The following is a 17,404-nucleotide window of genomic DNA, read 5'->3' on the forward strand; positions in this document are numbered from 1 at the left end:
CTAAAAGCTGCTTCAATAAATATTTCCAAAAGTTCCTGAAATGTACACTCTTGGAGTTTTTTACTATTTCCTTCAATCTTTGCTTCAAGGAAAAGGAAAAACTATTCTTATTTTAATAAATTACTGACTCTGTGTTTTTTTTTTTCAATAGCTACGTACCTGTATACGTACGTACGTATATATTGTTGTACATAATAGAAAGAGTTTGCTAGGCTTACCGGCGATGCCAACGCCGGTGAGCGCTGCCAGACAATGCTTGACAGAGGAGGCGGCGCGTGCGCTAGACGATGCAGTGTGCGTGGCCCGTCGTCGGAGCCACGCGCAGACTACCTCTCTTCACGCGGTTTCTGCTCTTCTTTCACTTCCATCATCTACACTCCGTGACGCGTGTGCACGTGCTCGCAGCTGCGCGTCGTACTCACCGAGGCTACAGTTCAGGGCTTTGGAACTCAGCGTTAGCGTTTCTCTTGATCGTTTGCCCACAGCCAAAACCCTAGACGCGCCTCCTATTTCTAATTCTCTCATGGCAGCAATTAAACGTTCACAGGCTAACCAAAGAAGACATCCTGATACTTTCCATATTTATCAACAGCTTCAACAACAGAATTCCTCTAATTTCTCGATTTCGACTTTAAAAGTTGAACTGAAGCATTTTATACTATCGATTTTGGATGACCCGATTGTGAGTCGGGTTTTCGGGGAAGCGGGTTTTAGGAGTTGTGATATAAAGCTTGCAATTCTAAATCCCCCTGCTATTTCTAGGTTTTCCAAGACACGTTGCCCACCTTTGTTTCTCTGTAATTTAACCGATTCGGAGCTTAATAAACGTGGGTTTAACTTCCCATTTTCTGGGGTTACTGGAAAGGATGGGAATATTGATGAGAATTCTAGAAGAATCTGTGAGATTCTTGTGAAGAAAAGCTGTAGAAACCCGTTGTTGATTGGAATTTGTGCAACTGATGCACTTTACAGCTTCACTGATTGTGTAGTACAGAAAGGTAAAGGTGGTGGTGGTGTCTTTCCTGATGAAATTAAAGGGTTGAGTGTAATTTCTATTGAGAAAGAAATTACGGAGTTTGTTATGGGAGGTGGGAGTGAAGAAATGATGAGGTTGAAGTTTAAGGAAGTGAGTGATGCTGTAGAGTGTTGTTGTGAAGGGGCTGGAATTATAGTGAATTATGGTGCATTGAAGGTGTTTATTGATGATGGGTCAGTGGAATCAGTGAACTATATTGTTTCTAGGTTCAGTAAATTGGTGCAACTTCATTGTGGCAAATTGTGGTTGGTTGGAGCAGCAGCAAGTTATGACATTTATATGAAGTTTTTGGCTCGGTTTCCTACAATCCAGAAGGACTGGGATTTACATCTCTTGCCCATTACTTCATCCACTCCTTCCAGATCCAGGTCGGATTTGCTTTCCTATTCTATTGTATTTTTTCCTTTATCATAATGCTTTACAGCATATGACTTATCAGTGCTGATTTTTTTTTTTCTCTTTTTGTATCTGAATATGACAAGCTCGCAAATTCTTTTATACACTTGACTTGAAACATTTAAATATGGTTGTACCTAAGCAGAGTTTGGAATGTCATAAAGTTGAACTAGTAATGTTAAATTTGTGAGATCTTCAGAAGTCAACCGTGAAAGTTCTATCATTTGGACGTGAGTTGCTTGAGAATCATGAATACGAAATATTCTTTTTTAGTGTAATTGGTCTCATCCCTTCTGGTGATTGCAGATGTAGTTTTGCTTTTCTGGAAGCTTCATCCAATATATGCGATTAACTGATACCATCTTGGTGCAATTTTAATAGTATGATTCTTTGACTTATCAAATAGTCAGGGTTGGAGCTAGCATGCCTACTATGGGTTGACACTTGGCAGAACCCAGTAGCTTTGGGGAAACTCTGTTTTTGTGTTAAAAAATTAATCTACTTAATGTGTATAAATAATCTATCAAGAACACAATAATTTTATTTTTTTAGAATCAAGAATCCATAAACTCAAAATCCTAGATCCGCTTATGCAAATAGTAGTAATGTTTTTCTATTATAAAGCTTTATTAGTTCCAGAATCTCATACTTGAGGCAGGTACAGGTTTTCCGGTGTTGCTGCTGGTGGAAGTACATAGTTGATAAATTTATTAGAAGATACCTCAGAAGTATTTTATTCAGTAGCACAATTTTTTTATGTTTAGATCTATTTCTAGATGGATTTTCCAGTGTATAACCTCATCTAATCCACAAACGTGTTTTCTTTAGATGTACCTTGTAACTACAGAATTTGTTTTAATGTTTATCCTATATTCTTTGAGCGTTATGAGATCTTTGTTATTACTATGTTAATAGCATCACATGCAATTGCGTATTAAACTGTTTTTTGCTGTAGTATATTGGTTGTAGAGTATCTCTTTGCTTCTTAGCCTTCTTCTATATCCATTATAATCACCATCTCTTCAGAAGTCAAGAGTAGGTTGACTTGTACAAATTTTGTACCGTTTAGCGGGAGTAAGCTTTTAGCATTGATAATGGTGTCAGCATTGAACATTATGACTGTTGACTCTCTTTTTGATATTTCTTTTTGAATAAGTAGATATATGTGTCAATAACCTTTCACATCCTATTATTGAGAACTGGCTGATATTGTAGCACATAATAAAGTGCAAAAGTAGCATAAATGTCAAAGCACATCTCATTTCCTTTATTGGAAGCAGTGCGCATAATCAGGAACGGGGATGCAACAGGCCATAAATGACCAAGCGTTTCCCCTTTCTGGATTATAATCTTTAGGCTCTTTTACATGTTGCTTAATTGCAAGAGCAGTCTGTCGAAGAATAACGGAAGCATAGGGATGGTCTATATGACATTTAAAACAATCTTATCCTATATTTTTTGTCCTTGAAGTTTTTCCTTTATACGAACTGCTTTTATTTTGGACAGCCAACTGTACACTAAAAATCATGTGTACTATATTTTTCCCTTATTTACTTTATTAATCTTTTTCTTCTATAATATACATTTCACTTTATTAGCTAGCAAAATTATGTACTGGGCAGATTGTTTGTCTCCATCCCTCCGTGAAAAAGTTGAACTTGTACATTTGTTAAGTATTGCACGAGAATCAAGCATATTTTCTATTATACTTATGAAGTAGCACTCGGTGGTCTGGTTTTGGTCCTATAGTAATGGAGGACATATGTCATGGCAAGGTTTAACATATCTAGAGAAGAGGCTTCAGCATCCAAGGGATATTTTCAATGCTTAGAACACCATAGATTGTCATCTCAGTGTATCCTTTTTGTTGATCTGTGACATTGTCTCCTTTTTGTTGAGCTGTTGCAGTGTTTAGTCCATGTTTGTGTGATACATAACAGAAGCATCTGCCTAAGTTTCAGCTTTGAACACTAAAGTCTTGAATTGTTTGACTGTTTGGTTCAAGTTTGATCTATATTGAAACTTTAACCACAGCTTGGAGTCTTCAAGGTTTCTGTCAAAGTAAAAGTGTGGCTCCTACAGTTTATCACGCACACAACAAATTGGACAACAAAATGCTTTATTCTTATGTTTATGTCCAAAGAAGGTTTTTTTTTTTTTTTTTTCCTCTCTTCACTGAACCCCCGTTCGTTCTCTAATCCACCCAGTAAAACCCCTCCTGAGAGCTGTTAATTGGTTTCCGAGTGGTTTGTGCCGATTCAGGGCACATGCTAAGAGGTCCAAATTGTGCCTCTCGTGTGCATCTTAGCTTCTGACTCTGTGTGTCCATTGGCTCTCACTCTCTGGTACTGACATTTGCAGCTTGATGGGGTCATTTGTTCCATTTGGCGGGTTCTTTTCCGCAGCATCTGAGTTTGAAAACTCGTGGATAAACAAAAATGAATCTACAGCTCGATGCAACCTTTGCAATGAAAAGTATGAGCAAGAAGTTTCAATTGTGCTGAGAGGAGCCACTGGTTCAGTCACTGATCAACATGCAACATATTTATCTTCTTGGTTACAAAAGGCTGAATGCGGTCCCAGCAGGGGACTAGTTGGGGTAGAGGTGTGTCATTCAGAGTCAAATTCTTTCGCATTTCCTGTGATCTTTACATTAAGGTTAACTGATGATTAGCTTGTAACTCTTTCAGTAAAGATGTGCTCTGTCAATTCAGTGCAGGCCGATGAAGACCGCAGTTTATTAAATGCCAGACTGGCGGGATTGCAAAAGAAGTGGAATGATATATGTCAGCGTCTTCATCACATACATCCATTTCAACCAGATGCTTTGCAAGCCGGGTCACAGCATCCCAGTTTTGGCATCTTTCAGAGTTCTGCTGCTGGGGGCGAAAGCAGCAACAAAGATTCATTGTTGGATGCAAGATTTACTAGTCAAAGTTCTATGTCATCAGACTTGCAAAATACCTCCTTGACCAAAAAAACCATGTCAAAATCAGTCGTGTCTGAAGGTGATTCTGATTCCCAAGCTGAAGTACCGGCTCAGACTTTGGAAACTCAGAAGCTGAAGATAGAAAATATCTTGAACTCTCACCATCATGCTCCCCGTGATTTGAGCCTGCCCCTTGATCGAACATCATCAGCCTCAAATGCTTCAGTTAGCACGGACCTGGGGCTGGGAACCATTTACATATCCACTGTGAGGAAACCCAGCTTTCAGGAGCATCAGGATCGTCTTCATTACTTTTCAGGATCAGTTTCTTCTTCTTCTTCTTCTATTCCTCAGTTAGACAAGGAGTTGGATGCGACAGACTTTAAGAACCTTTATAAAGCTCTTTCTGAACATGTATATTGGCAAGAGGAAGCCATTTATGCCATTAGTCATACTGTCTCCCGTTGCAGAAGTGGTAATGGAAGGCGTCATGGCTCTAGCAAAGGAAATATCTGGCTCAGTTTCCTTGGACCCGACAAAGCGGGGAAACAAAAAATTGCCAAAGCTCTTGCTGAGAATGTCTTTGGTAGCTGTGATAGCTTGCTCTCTGTGGATCTGAGCTCTAGTGATGGGATTAGCTGCTCAAATTCTCTCCTTAACCATCAAAATATGAGAAACGGTCACGTGAATCTTAGGGGAAAGACAGTTGTCGACCACATCGCAGAGGAGTTAAGCAAGAAGCGCTGTTCTATTGTGCTTCTTGAAAACATAGAGAAGGCTGATTTTCTTGTTCAGAATAGCTTGTCTCGCGCTATCAGAACTGGTAAATTTTTGAACTTGCACGGGAAGGAAATCAGCATCAATAACATGATTTTTGTGATTACCTCGAAATCTTCAAAAGTTACTAAAGATTTCTTTTCCAGTAAAAAATCTCTTGAGTTTTCAGAAGAAAAGATATTAGCAGCCAAAAACTTGCAGATGCAGATAGCAATTGGTTCTGGCAATCGAAATAGGATTGAAGTGAAGAATACAAATTTGTGGATTACTTCAGGGGACAGAACATCAGAATCTTTATCTGCATATAAAAGAAAGCAGACTGACAACAGTGACTCAAACAATGACAAGTTGTTTCAAATGCCAAAACGTGTGTGCACTGTCCCGAAATCTTCTCTTGATTTGAATTTGCCTGTGGAAGAGGAGGAAGCAGAGGAGAATCAACATGATGAGTGTGACAGTGACTCTGGCTCTGAAGGTTCAAAAGCATGGTTGGAAGAAATCTTGGAGCAAATGGACGATAATGTGGTCTTCAAGCCATTTAATTTTGGAGCTCTTGCTGAGAAAATCTTAAAGGAAATCAACATAAACCTCCAAGAGATTGTTGGAGTAGATATCAAGCTGGAGATTGACTCAGAAGTAATGGTACAGATACTTGCTGCGGCTTGGTTATCAGACAGAAAGGAAGCTGTTGACGATTGGGTTGAGAAGGTTCTCTGCAGGAGTTTTATGGAAGTCCGAAGCAGGTTCCAACATATTACTGATAGTGTCATAAGATTAGTTAACTGTCAAGGCATTGCTGTAGAAGACCAGGCACTGGGACTTCACCTTCCGGCTAAAATAACTCTAGACTGATTTTTGGTCAGGTATCTGTTCTAATGTACAAATGCCGTCAATAGCATTTCTGCGTGTTAAGTACTCTTTGTGCATATATTCCGGTAATTCTGTTGATCCCTCTCCAATTGTTTATTGTTGTATCTTTTAGAATTAGGTTATTTTGCTGTAATCTTTGTACACAGAAGCATCTGTCACTATCCCAGACCCTTGGTAGTTGCTTTCTCCTGGTTGAAAAGTTTTATCTTTTCTTTTTTGGGAAAAGCTAGTTACTGCAGGTAATGTATGTATGTTTGCTTACTGGAGGATGACCCAAAATAGGAAGAAGAAGAAGGCATCACAAAGATTCTAATGCGATAAAGTGTGTTATTTTTGGTTTAGATTTTACTATTACTGCACTGCATCTGTCTTACTGCTTTTCGGTTTTTCCAGTTGTTTGCTTTCGTTTGGATTTGATGTTTATGAATGTTTTTACGGCACTTATAACAAAGAGCAAACATAATATTCTGCTTAAAATTTTAAACCAATGAACTGAAGGCTTAAAGGTTTTGTGACTGCATTTCTCAAGTTTACTAGAATTGTTTTTGCAACCACTGCAAGACACAACTTTACACATATGCTCCTTGATGATAAGGAGGGATCCTGTTGAACCCCAGCAAGTGTAAGTGTGAAATCGACCTATAACATGGGAAGATCCAAGGTACTTCATATGGTGTGGGTAAACCTGTTGATCTGCCCTCTACAAAGACTAAAAGAAGAGGGAGGAAGATGAGAATTAGGAATCCATGAATGTAGCAGTTAGTTTAGTTCAAGCTAGAAATTACCCTCTTCTATATTTATACTAGATGCAGCACGGGCCCAACTATTCATTGTTTTTGCTTATTAATGTAATCCTTATTACACTGTTTGTTTTAATTTGATTAATCTATTTAAAAATAATGATATATTTTTATATCTGATAACAATTAAATTTAAACACTTTTAAAAAAATCATTAAATGCTAAAATTAGAAAATACCCTTAAAAATAAATTATCGCCAAGCAGTAGACATGTTGCACATGAGCTGCTTCTAGATTCTTCTATATAGTAGAAATTTGTAGGCAAATTGATATACTTTCCATAACTTTTTTGAGTTAATGTTAAAGTAATACTATTTCGGAAAACGTAGACTACTAAGAAATTAAGTTTGCTACTTTGAAGTCAACTTTGATAATATCTATCCTAATATATTCGGTGTTTATTGGGTATCAAAGATTTAAGGAATATTTTCCCCAAACAAACATAGATTTGAGATAAAGAGTTCTATTTATTAAGAAAAATATCGTTTCATATAGTATATAGAGTATCGTTTCATATAGTATATATTTTTTGAAAGAATTTGGGAATAAAAATAAAAATTGTTTTTCTCCAACTGTCTAATATTTTTTGTGAATGGAATGAAATTATTACACTGTTGAACTCGAACTTTTCTAATAACATCAGTTGCTATTAACGGACAACAACAATGAGAAGAAACGCATTTTAACGTTTTCTTATTTATTAGTACTTTTGATTAAGCTCTTCTGGAAAGTACTTCAAGAACATTTTTATAAGTCAAAAAAAGTTGAAGAATTTCATCCTCCATCATTTATTTGAATTTCATCCTCCGTCAAAATTAATTTATTCCCAAACGTTTTTTATTGCATTAGATTTTGATGTTTTGTTATACTATTGTTTGTATTTTATAAGTTAGATTAGTTTCTTCTTAATTATATAATCAAAATATTTTATAAAAGAGGCACATATGAACGTTCGATTTAGTTAATACAACCAGTGAAATTAATTACTAAAATGATAAAGCTTTGTTTGGATATTTAAAAAAATATGCCACAATATATTACTTCCTCCGTCACAATTTATATGATGGTGTTTGACTGGACACAGAGTTTTAAAAAATAAAGAAATACTTTTGAAATTTGTGATCTAGAATAAGTTATAAAAATTTCTGTGGTTGTAAATCATTTCATTAAGGATGAAATAGAACGTTTGAAGTTAAATTGTTACGAAATATAAAAATATGTCAATTTTTCTAGTTGACTAAAAAAAAAGTATCATATAAATTGAAACCAAAAGAGTATACAAAATACCCAACTAAATATAAATAGTGTATATTCATGCCATTGACTATAGAAGTATTAAAGAGTTTATAGATGAAATGAAGAAGTGAAATTATGTGAGCATAAAGAAAAGGGTGAAAAGTAAAAGTGTAAAAAGTGACATGTGGTTAGCTGATAATTATTACATGTTATTTGAAATGACATCATTTGTAGTACCGTACATATGTAAATGAGCACAGCAAAATATATTGACCATACAAATGAAAGAGATTGAATAACAAGTGGAGCCCATGGAAGAATCAAAGGAAATGCTTTAATGTTGGCTGTGAAATTACAATACTACCCTTGGTCGACGATCCTGATTCTGAAACCCATGCTTCTATAATAGTATAAATAAATTTTTCGATGTTAAACTGCGATGCCTATAGGTCTCAAGAGAAAGTTCAGTTGAAAATAAGTCGTTATTTGAACTGCTATTCATTAAAAAAGCTAAATTAAATTTGTAACTTAACATGTATTTGACTATAGTGAAGATCAGAAAAAGGAATGCATGACAACTTTGAGAACGTTGAATGCTCCCATAGTACTTCTCCCTACGCTAAGTCGAGCAAGATTTTATAAATAATGGTCAACAAATTGGAATTCATTTATCAATGGATCTTATTTATTTACTAATCTAGAAAGATAAACTACTCAAAATTCATTTGTTAATCTTTTTAAGGATCAACAAGAGTCCCCCGAAGCAAGTAGAATATATGATTTTGATCTTTACTTGTTCCAATATGTAAATTATTAATTATATAAAAACCAGTGTAATTTCATTGTATAAGCATTTCAGCCTCCCGTTTCCATAATAATTGGATAAATGTACAATTTTGGTGCTAATGAAGTTTCTACAAGCGAAGTTATTGGAGAATTGCACATACTTTCCCTGTGATTTACGCTAACCTATTGTGTTGACTAATTAATCTAATTCCATCATGATCCAATAATAATTGGAGAGTTCACACTTAAAAATAACAGAAAAACCTAAACAAAAGCTAGAATATGTAATATTACATATTCGGAGAAAATGATCAAAATGATCTTTAGTGTATGAGTTTTGGTTCCAGTTGGTCCTTAAATGTATAAGCATGATGGAAATGATGATTAATGTATTCCAAAAAGTGATGAGTTTGGTCCTAAGCCATATCGTAAAGATATAGCTATTTTTATAGTTAAAATAATTACCGTTCTCGGCATTATCTTCCATACACAGCCTACTTAGCCCAATCTGAAGATATTCTATGCTTCCTTCCATACTCTATTGGATATATTCACCATAAAATTGCATTTCTTTCAAGTCCTATCCCTGCATCGAAAGTTTTACCTTGGCTTTTTTTCAAGTTAGGGATTTTGATACAAGAAGGTACCTTTGTTTTGTAATTTTATAGCTCGCATGCAGTGCATATGCCGAGCACCACCTTTATTTTGACACTATATGTAGCTATTGTCTTTACTTATATGGCTTTGGATCAAACTGATTATTTTTTAAAATACATTAAGAATTATTTTCATCATGTTTATAAGGACCAAATGATGAAGCCCATATATTAAGGGCCATTTTGATCATCTTCTCCTAGTATATAATATGGGGAAATGACTGTCACACCCAAAATCTGGAGTGGCGTGTGTTACACCTCAGAAATTCGGGTTGTTGTCTTTGTGAATAGATTAACGCAAGCTTGAGGTGGACATGAAGTCCTTATGACTTTAAGGAGGGCATTTGGTAGCTTTAAAGTGTACATAGCAAGATTTAAAAGTTTTATGAATCGGTGAAACTAAGTTCGTCGAATGAAGTAAAGTATAAGCCGTGTTTGGGGAGGTTTTTGCAATTATCGAGGTAACGATTATTTAGTAGTGTCTTGGGAAGGAGTTATAGGGCTCCTTAGATGGTTAATGAAGTGTTGAACAAATGCAAGAAGACTCCATAAGGGTTGGAGATCAAACGAATCGATGAAAACAATTTTGGAAAAGGTGAGTTATACGACCACTTATATGGTCCGCATAAGGGTCCGTATAACAGTTAAAGTGAAGGGTCATCACTGGTGGTATTATACGGTCACTTATACGGACCATATAAAATTATACGGATCGTATAAGTGTCTGTATAATCACGTCGGGCAGCTTTATTTTCTTGTTATAAATAGATGGCCCAAGTTCTTACTTCTCATTTCCCAAATTCTCCACAACTCTTGAAGGCTCTAGAACATTCCCTATGTCATATTAACAAAAATCCAAGAGAAATCAAGGATCAATTACCAAGAACCAAGAGAATTAAGTGCAAAGAAGCTCATTAGGGTTTGTAGAAGTCAAGAATTCCATTGGTATTGAAGTTGGGGTTTCTCTCAAGTGAAGTATATTCATCCAAAGTTCATCCTCACATGATCAAAGGTGAGTTTTACATCTATTTCATGTTATTAAGAGGATGTGGTTGGTGAATAACTTGAAGGAAGGGAGGAAGAAGAATATGAAGCTCAAACATGGATTTAATGATATTCTTGAATAGTAACTTGACTTGAGTCATAATTCTTAGTATGCTATGAGTATAATTTTGGTGTGGATGATACTAATGATGTTGAAGGAGTATTATGTGAAAATGGATCTGGTATTATGTTGTAGTTACGATTATGGATGATTTTGAAAGGGAGTCTTGAGAATCTAACAATGCTTAATTGAAAAAGTCTATTGATTATGGTGTTATAAGTGTTGCTATTGATGTTTGGGAGTTGTTTACTATATAGGGAAAGTTGTTGAAACAAAGGAAATGTTTCCCAATTTTCGTTAGCTCTTAGTCGCTTTAGTTTAGACTTGAGCATGTTTTAAATGATCTAATTTAGCACGAATTCTCTTGAATGTAGAGTTGTGAGCTTGGAAGGAGAACGATTAGTCATTAAGAAGACATAAAGGTATGTTAAGGCTAGTCCCTTTCTTTCACAGGCATGACTTCTATATTATGATTTCCTCTCTATGTTTTCATGACCTTCTTACATCCCAAAAGTTGAAAGTTAAATGTTCTTAAGAGCTTCTTATGAGAAAGAGAAAAGATGTGTTCTATGATAATGATGATGATGATGATGATTCTATTTCTAGCGATTCCAAAGCTTATGAATTGATGCTAGAATGATCTTAATGACCTTGCTTCATAATCTCCTTGATGTTATTCATTGTTGGCTATCTCACCTCATGATACTATTTTCTTCAAGGTGAGACATGGCGATTATGAATGTTCTATAATATAATTGGAGGTTACCGACCTTATGTCACTCCGATAGAGTTATAACTTTTACTTGAGCTCTCATGCATGCTTTATGTTATGTATATGATGATAATTACACCATGCCTAGTTGGCCAGGTTGACACCACTACGATAGGCGTAGTGGGCGGCTATGATGATAATTACACCGTGCCTAGTTGGCCGGGCAGACACCGCTAGTGGGCAGCATGAGATGGTTACCCTGAAAGCGGGCTAATGATGATCACACCGTACCTATATGGTCGTGCAGTTTATGTATATATATATATATATATATATGATATGATGTTGTTTTAATATAAAAGTTAGCCTGCATGACTCGTCACCAAGAGGCATCGATTCTATTAAAAGTTATCCCTTTATCTCATGCTCCCTTATTTCTTTATTATGTTGTCATACATGCCTTGTATACTCAGTCATTGTTCGTACTGACGTCCTTCTTTTTTTGGGCGCTGCATTCATGCCCGCAGGTAGACAGGGAGACGGTACGGATACATAGGAGCCTTGTCAACCTTTATACGTGAGAGCACTCCACAACTCCGGAGGTGCATCTTGTTGGTCTATTCTTTTGTGTATATATTTGGGGCATGGCGGGGTCCTATCCCATCCTTATGATTTCAGCACTCCAGTTAGAGGCTCGTAGATACGTATGCGTGGGTAGTAGATGTTATGTGGTCTCTTAGTGTATATTCTCTGCTTATCATTTTGTAGCCTCGTGGGCTTATGTACATATATGTTTTGAGGGATATTCGAAGATCATTTCATGATAAGCTTGTGTTGGGAATGGTATAAGTTCAGGTTGAGTTTGAGGATAAGTCTGACAGGTGGTGCTCGGTATGCTAGCTCCGGCACCGTCATGGCCCTCTAGTTGGGTCGTGACAAAAGTGATATCAGAGCAGTTCCATCTTAGGGTGTGTTTTCGAGCCGTGTCTGGTAGAGTCTTATTTATGGGTGTGAAGCCCCTTACACTTATAAACAAGAGGCTGTAGGGAATTTAGGAATTATGACCATCCTTCTCCTTCATAGATCGTGCGATAGAGCTATATTATAAGATTTCTCTTTTCCCTAATTGTGTGTTATGATTTCAGCGATGCCAATGAAGAGGAAAGCACAACGCCGCCCGAAGGGCAAGATCGGATGGCTAGAAGGCGGACCGAACAGAGCCACCGGTAAATATAGCAGAGAGGGTGAGTCCATAATGAGGCTCCATCTCATACTTCTCACGCTCCGCGCGTTTTAGAGGAGCGTGAAGGGCCTCGACTCCGGCCTCCCAATGCCTCTCTAGTCCTCCACCGGGTGCTTCGAGCCAGCAGATGACCGAGGCTATTCAGTTATTGACCCAGCTAGTTGCTGCTCAGGCTCAGCGGCAGAGTGTGGGTCCAGGCGATAGAGCAATTAGTGAAAGGGCTCGTGATTTTATGAGTTTGAATCCTCCATAATTTTTCGTGTCAAAGCCGGATGAAGACCCACAAGGCTTTATAGATGAGATGCTGAGGACGCTGAGAATAATACATGCTTTCGATACCGAGTCAGTGGAGTTAGCTTTTTTATAGGTTGCGGGATGTAGCCGTTCTATGGTATAATAATTGGATATCTTCGAGAAAAGAAAATGCACCTCCCCCAGTATGCGTAAACCCGTAGATGCTTTCATCCGCCATTATTTGCCACTCCGAGGTCCGTCGGGCCCGGAGTCGTGTTTTTGAATTTAAGGCAAGGAAATACGAGTGCTCGGGAGTATAGTATCTGTTTTAATTCATTGGCTAGATATGCTCCGGCCATGGTAGCCGATATGAGAGACTGGCTGCATCGGTTCGTGACTGGCTTAAGGCCACATTTGATCAAAGATTGCTTGACAGCTTCACTACAGGAAGGGATGGCTATCTCTCGTATTCAAGATCATGCTCAGAATTTGGAAGAGCACCAGCAGCCGCACAGGGGTGAGCGCGATATTGATAGAGGGTATAGTAAGAGGGCCAGATTTGTCGGCGCTAGTAGTGAGTATAAAGGGGGCCAGCGACAATAATATTCCAGATATTCAAGCCAATCCGCGGCTAGTGCACCTCCTCGATTTGCGGGCAAGAGATTTGATCGCCTTATTTATTCTATACCAGGTCAAAGTTCGAGAGTTTCGGGTCCCTAGCTTAGAGGTGATCCTAGTCAGAGGAGACCACCGGTGCCACGATTTAGCCAGTGTGGTAGATTACATGCGGGACAATGTCGCTGAGGCTCAGATGCTTGTTATGCCTGTGGTCAGACTGGGATATGATGCGTGATTGTCCCTCGATGAGTGGCAGAGTTGGGGTCCAACCCACAGGATCAGTAGCTGGTTCTTCTTCGTCCGTGCGCCTTATAGGGCAGACTCCCCAGACTTCAGCAGGCCGTGGCAGAGGGGGAGCATCCATTTCGAGTGGCCCCTAGCCTCGTATATATGCATTAGCCGGGCAACAGGATCTTAAGTCCTCCCCTGACGTTGTCACAGGTATATTATCAGTATTCTCTCATGATGTTTATGCATTGATTGATCCGGGTTCTACCTTGACGTATATCACTCCTTATATTGCCGGTCGTATTGGGGTAAAAACTGAGCCAATCAAACCTTTTGAGGTGTCTATTCCTATTTGTGACCCAATAATGGCTAGACAAGTGTACAAAAACTATGCGATTGTGGTATGTGATCGTCCCACTGTAGCTGATTTGATCGAGCTGGAAATGTTAGACTTTGATGTTATTATGGGCATGGATTGGTTGGCTTCTTGCTATGCTAATGTGGACTGTACAACAAAAGTGGTTCGATTTCAATTTTCGGGAGAACCAGTGCTTGAATGGAAAGGTAACACAGCGTCCCCAAGAGGTAGGTTTATTTCCTACCTCAAAGCAAGGAAGATGATTGCTAAAAGCTATATTTATTATTTAGTCCGGGTTCATGACACCAAAGCAAAGCTGCCGACTATTCAATCCGTTCCGGTAGTAAATGAGTTTCCGGATGTGTTTCCAGACGAGCTTCCAGGTCTTCCACCGGAACGGGAGATTGATTTTACTATTGATGTACCGCCGGACGCTAAACCTATATCTATTCCTCCTTACAGAATGGCTCCTGCAGAATTGAAAGAGCTAAAGGCACGTCCTCAAGGATTTGCTCGAATGATTTATTAGACCTAGTTCATCGCCATGGGGAGCACTTGTCTTGTTCGTAAGAAAGAAAGATGGTTCCTTGCGAATGTGCATTGACTATAGGCAATTAAACAAGGTGACGATATGTTACACCTTGGAAATTTTCCGTTAACGTACAATGAATAGGCCAACGAAGGGCATGAGGTATACGATGTTTTGATAAGTAAGAAATAGTATTTGATGGCCCTAAACGAGATTTCAAAGACATTTAAGGTAAGGAAAGAAAGTTGTTAAGGAAAGCAAGTCATATGTTGTGTGTCGGACAAGAATTACGAGTATCGAGTCAATGACGTTCTAATGATGCTTTGGGAAAGAGTTATAACGTCCCTTAGATTGTTAATGAAGTGTTGAACTAGTGTTAAGAAGGTGCCATAAGGATTGGAGATCGAACGAACGACGGAGAATATTTCTGGGAGAAGGAGTTATACGACCGACTTATACGGTCCATATAACATTATACGGTCGTATAAGGGTTCGTATAACACCCGAGCAGTAGATGAGGTCTGCCTCCTTAGGGAACCACGACCACTTATACGGGCCGTGTAATGTTCCACGGACCGTATAAGTGTCCGTGGAAGTCCCGACGAGCTGAGTAAGTTCTAGTTATATAAATGTGTTCTCACTTCATTTATTTCATTTCCCACATTTCTTCATCTCTTTCAAGACCTTTAGAAGGTTCCATATACTTCACCTATAAGAATTCAAAGGAAATTGATGATCAACTTCATCAAACCAACAAGAATCAAGAGTGTGAAACACATTAAAGTCATCTAAGCCAAGAAATTCAGAAGTGAACTAGGGTTTTTGGTGTAAGAAGGGTATTTCCACTCAAGGCTTATTCTTCCATTATCTAAGGTAAGTTTCATGATCTTTTCATGTTGTTTGAAGTATTGAAAAGTTGAAACACTTGGATTGTAGTAGAATATAGAAAATGGGTCATAAATGTGGGAATAGTGTCATTGTTGAGTAGTAGTTGGAATGAATCATGAAAATGGATATGTTGTGATTATGAGTAGGTTATGGATGAAATTTAGAACACGGAATAAGCATTGTATGTGAAAGAACGTAATAGTGAATTATGACCATGATTTTGGAGAATTGAAGTGAAATTGTGAAATGCGGATAATATAGATGAATGATGGTTGTTGTTATGAATGTTTGGGGAGTTGATGTCACGACCCGAATAGGGCCATGACGGGTATCCGGGGCTAACCACAGAATACCGCTCATTCTGCTCTCATTCATAATATATATACTCATAATCATAGAAACTGTTATCATTTGAAAGATATTTACTTTTATGAACATGAGCCCTTCGGCTATCAAAATAATATATATATACATGCATACACGTATGAGAAACTTGTGAGACCATACTACCCACACTGCGTATCTACGAGCCTTTACTAGAATACTAGACATATGGACAGGACAAGACCCCGTCGTGCCCAAAAAATCTATATACACAAAAATACTGTCTCAAAATAGCACCTCCGGAACAAAGGAGGGCTCGGGGTAACCGCTCGATGGCTCCTATGGATCCGCGCGTCTCCCCGTTATCCGTAGAGTGCACGAACCGCCGTCCAAAAGCATCTGAGACGTCGTACGAATATCAGACCGAGTATATAAGTCATAAACAATAAAGAAACATCAATAAAAGGAGGAGGCATCAAATGAGGAGCAATCTGTAACTGACTGGGTCATAAAAGAAATAATGTACGCTGGCTTACTGTCATAATCATCATCATGTCATATATGCATAAATGTATAAGCTGCCCGACCATATAGGTGCGGTGTGATAATCAATAACATTAGCCTGCGTCCAGGCCTCCCGCGTCCGGGGTACCATCTCATGCCGCCCACTAGTGGTGTCTGCCCATGCCATCTGGCCATGGTGTATAGTCGCCCGCCCGCGGTAACCGTCGGCCGTATAAGGCGCGGGGTGTGATATCATCATCATATGCTCATCATAATATGCTCATCAAATATACTTATCATAATTCATCATAATGCATGCATGGAACTCATGGACAACTATATCTTATCGGGGTGACGTAAGGTCGTAAACCCCTGATTCCATTATGGAGCATTTACAAGCATTCTGCCTCACCTTGAAAGAATTAGCATATAAGGTGAGTGTATACAATAATCAACATCCATAGATTATAGATGGCATTATTAGCTTTAGAGGAACATCATATCATGAACTATAGCTTCTTTAGGCTTAAGCTTATCATCGTCATTTGCGTACTCATCGTGTATCTCTTATCTCATATGGCTATTCATGAACAAGGACTCATAGTTTGCTTGAATATAGGGCATTGATGAGAAAGGAGGAAATTCATGCCATAAGATTCATGCCTTAGAAAGAAAGGACTAGCCTCACATACCTTTGTTGTTTAACTATTCTATCGCTTGCTCGTTCTCTTTTAATGCACGCGTTTCACCTTCAAGAGAATTCGTATCGACATTAGCTAAACAATCATAAGAACGTACTTACTAAAGCTAGAGAAAATTGGGCAGTATTTCCTTTGTTTATACGACTTCCTCCATATTCCATATCAACTCCCAAACATTCATAACAACAATCACTCGTATCATAAACAAGCATCATTCAATTGCATTGTCTACATTTCACGATTTCACTCCAACTCTCCAAAATCATGATCATAATTCAATATCATATTATTTCACATATAATACTCATTCCTTGTTCTAAATGTCATTTATAACCTATTCATAATCACAACATATCCATTTTCATGATTCGTTCCCAACTGCCACCAACAATGACACTATTCACCCATTTAGACCCCTTTTCTATACTCTTCTACAATCCAAAGTTTAACTTTTTAATACTTTAAACAACATGG

General features: G+C 38.0%; 1 protein-coding gene across 2 annotated transcripts; it reads left to right on the forward strand.

The window, feature by feature from the left end:
• Positions 1-6: 6 nt before the first annotated feature.
• LOC132042584 (protein SMAX1-LIKE 6-like) lies at positions 7-6,349 on the forward strand. Of its 2 annotated transcripts, none has more exons than XM_059433106.1 (3): positions 7-1,404; positions 3,794-4,037; positions 4,152-6,349. In XM_059433106.1, the coding sequence occupies exons 1-3, from the start codon at positions 224-226 to the stop codon at positions 5,988-5,990; spliced, it is 3,264 nt and encodes a 1,087-aa protein (XP_059289089.1). In that variant the 5' UTR covers positions 7-223; the 3' UTR covers positions 5,991-6,349. The 2 variants fall into 2 exon arrangements, with proteins under 2 accessions (XP_059289089.1, XP_059289090.1); XM_059433107.1 differs by having other exon boundaries at positions 3,794-4,031.
• The last annotated feature ends 11,055 nt before the right edge of the window (positions 6,350-17,404 follow it).

The sequence above is a fragment of the Lycium ferocissimum genome, unplaced genomic scaffold (genome assembly GCF_029784015.1).
Source record: "Lycium ferocissimum isolate CSIRO_LF1 unplaced genomic scaffold, AGI_CSIRO_Lferr_CH_V1 ctg16344, whole genome shotgun sequence".
Classification (NCBI taxonomy): Eukaryota; Viridiplantae; Streptophyta; class Magnoliopsida; order Solanales; family Solanaceae; genus Lycium; species Lycium ferocissimum.

Bases quoted from the DNA above. Each gene is read 5' to 3' on its own strand.
- LOC132042584 (XM_059433106.1), top strand. From the start codon at position 224: ATGCCAACGCCGGTGAGCGCTGCCAGACAATGCTTGACAGAGGAGGCG. The intron at 1,405-3,793 runs GTCGGATTTGCT...TGACATTTGCAG, and splicing joins TCCACTCCTTCCAGATCCAG to CTTGATGGGGTCATTTGTTC. The intron at 4,038-4,151 runs GTGTGTCATTCA...AATTCAGTGCAG, and splicing joins GGGGACTAGTTGGGGTAGAG to GCCGATGAAGACCGCAGTTT.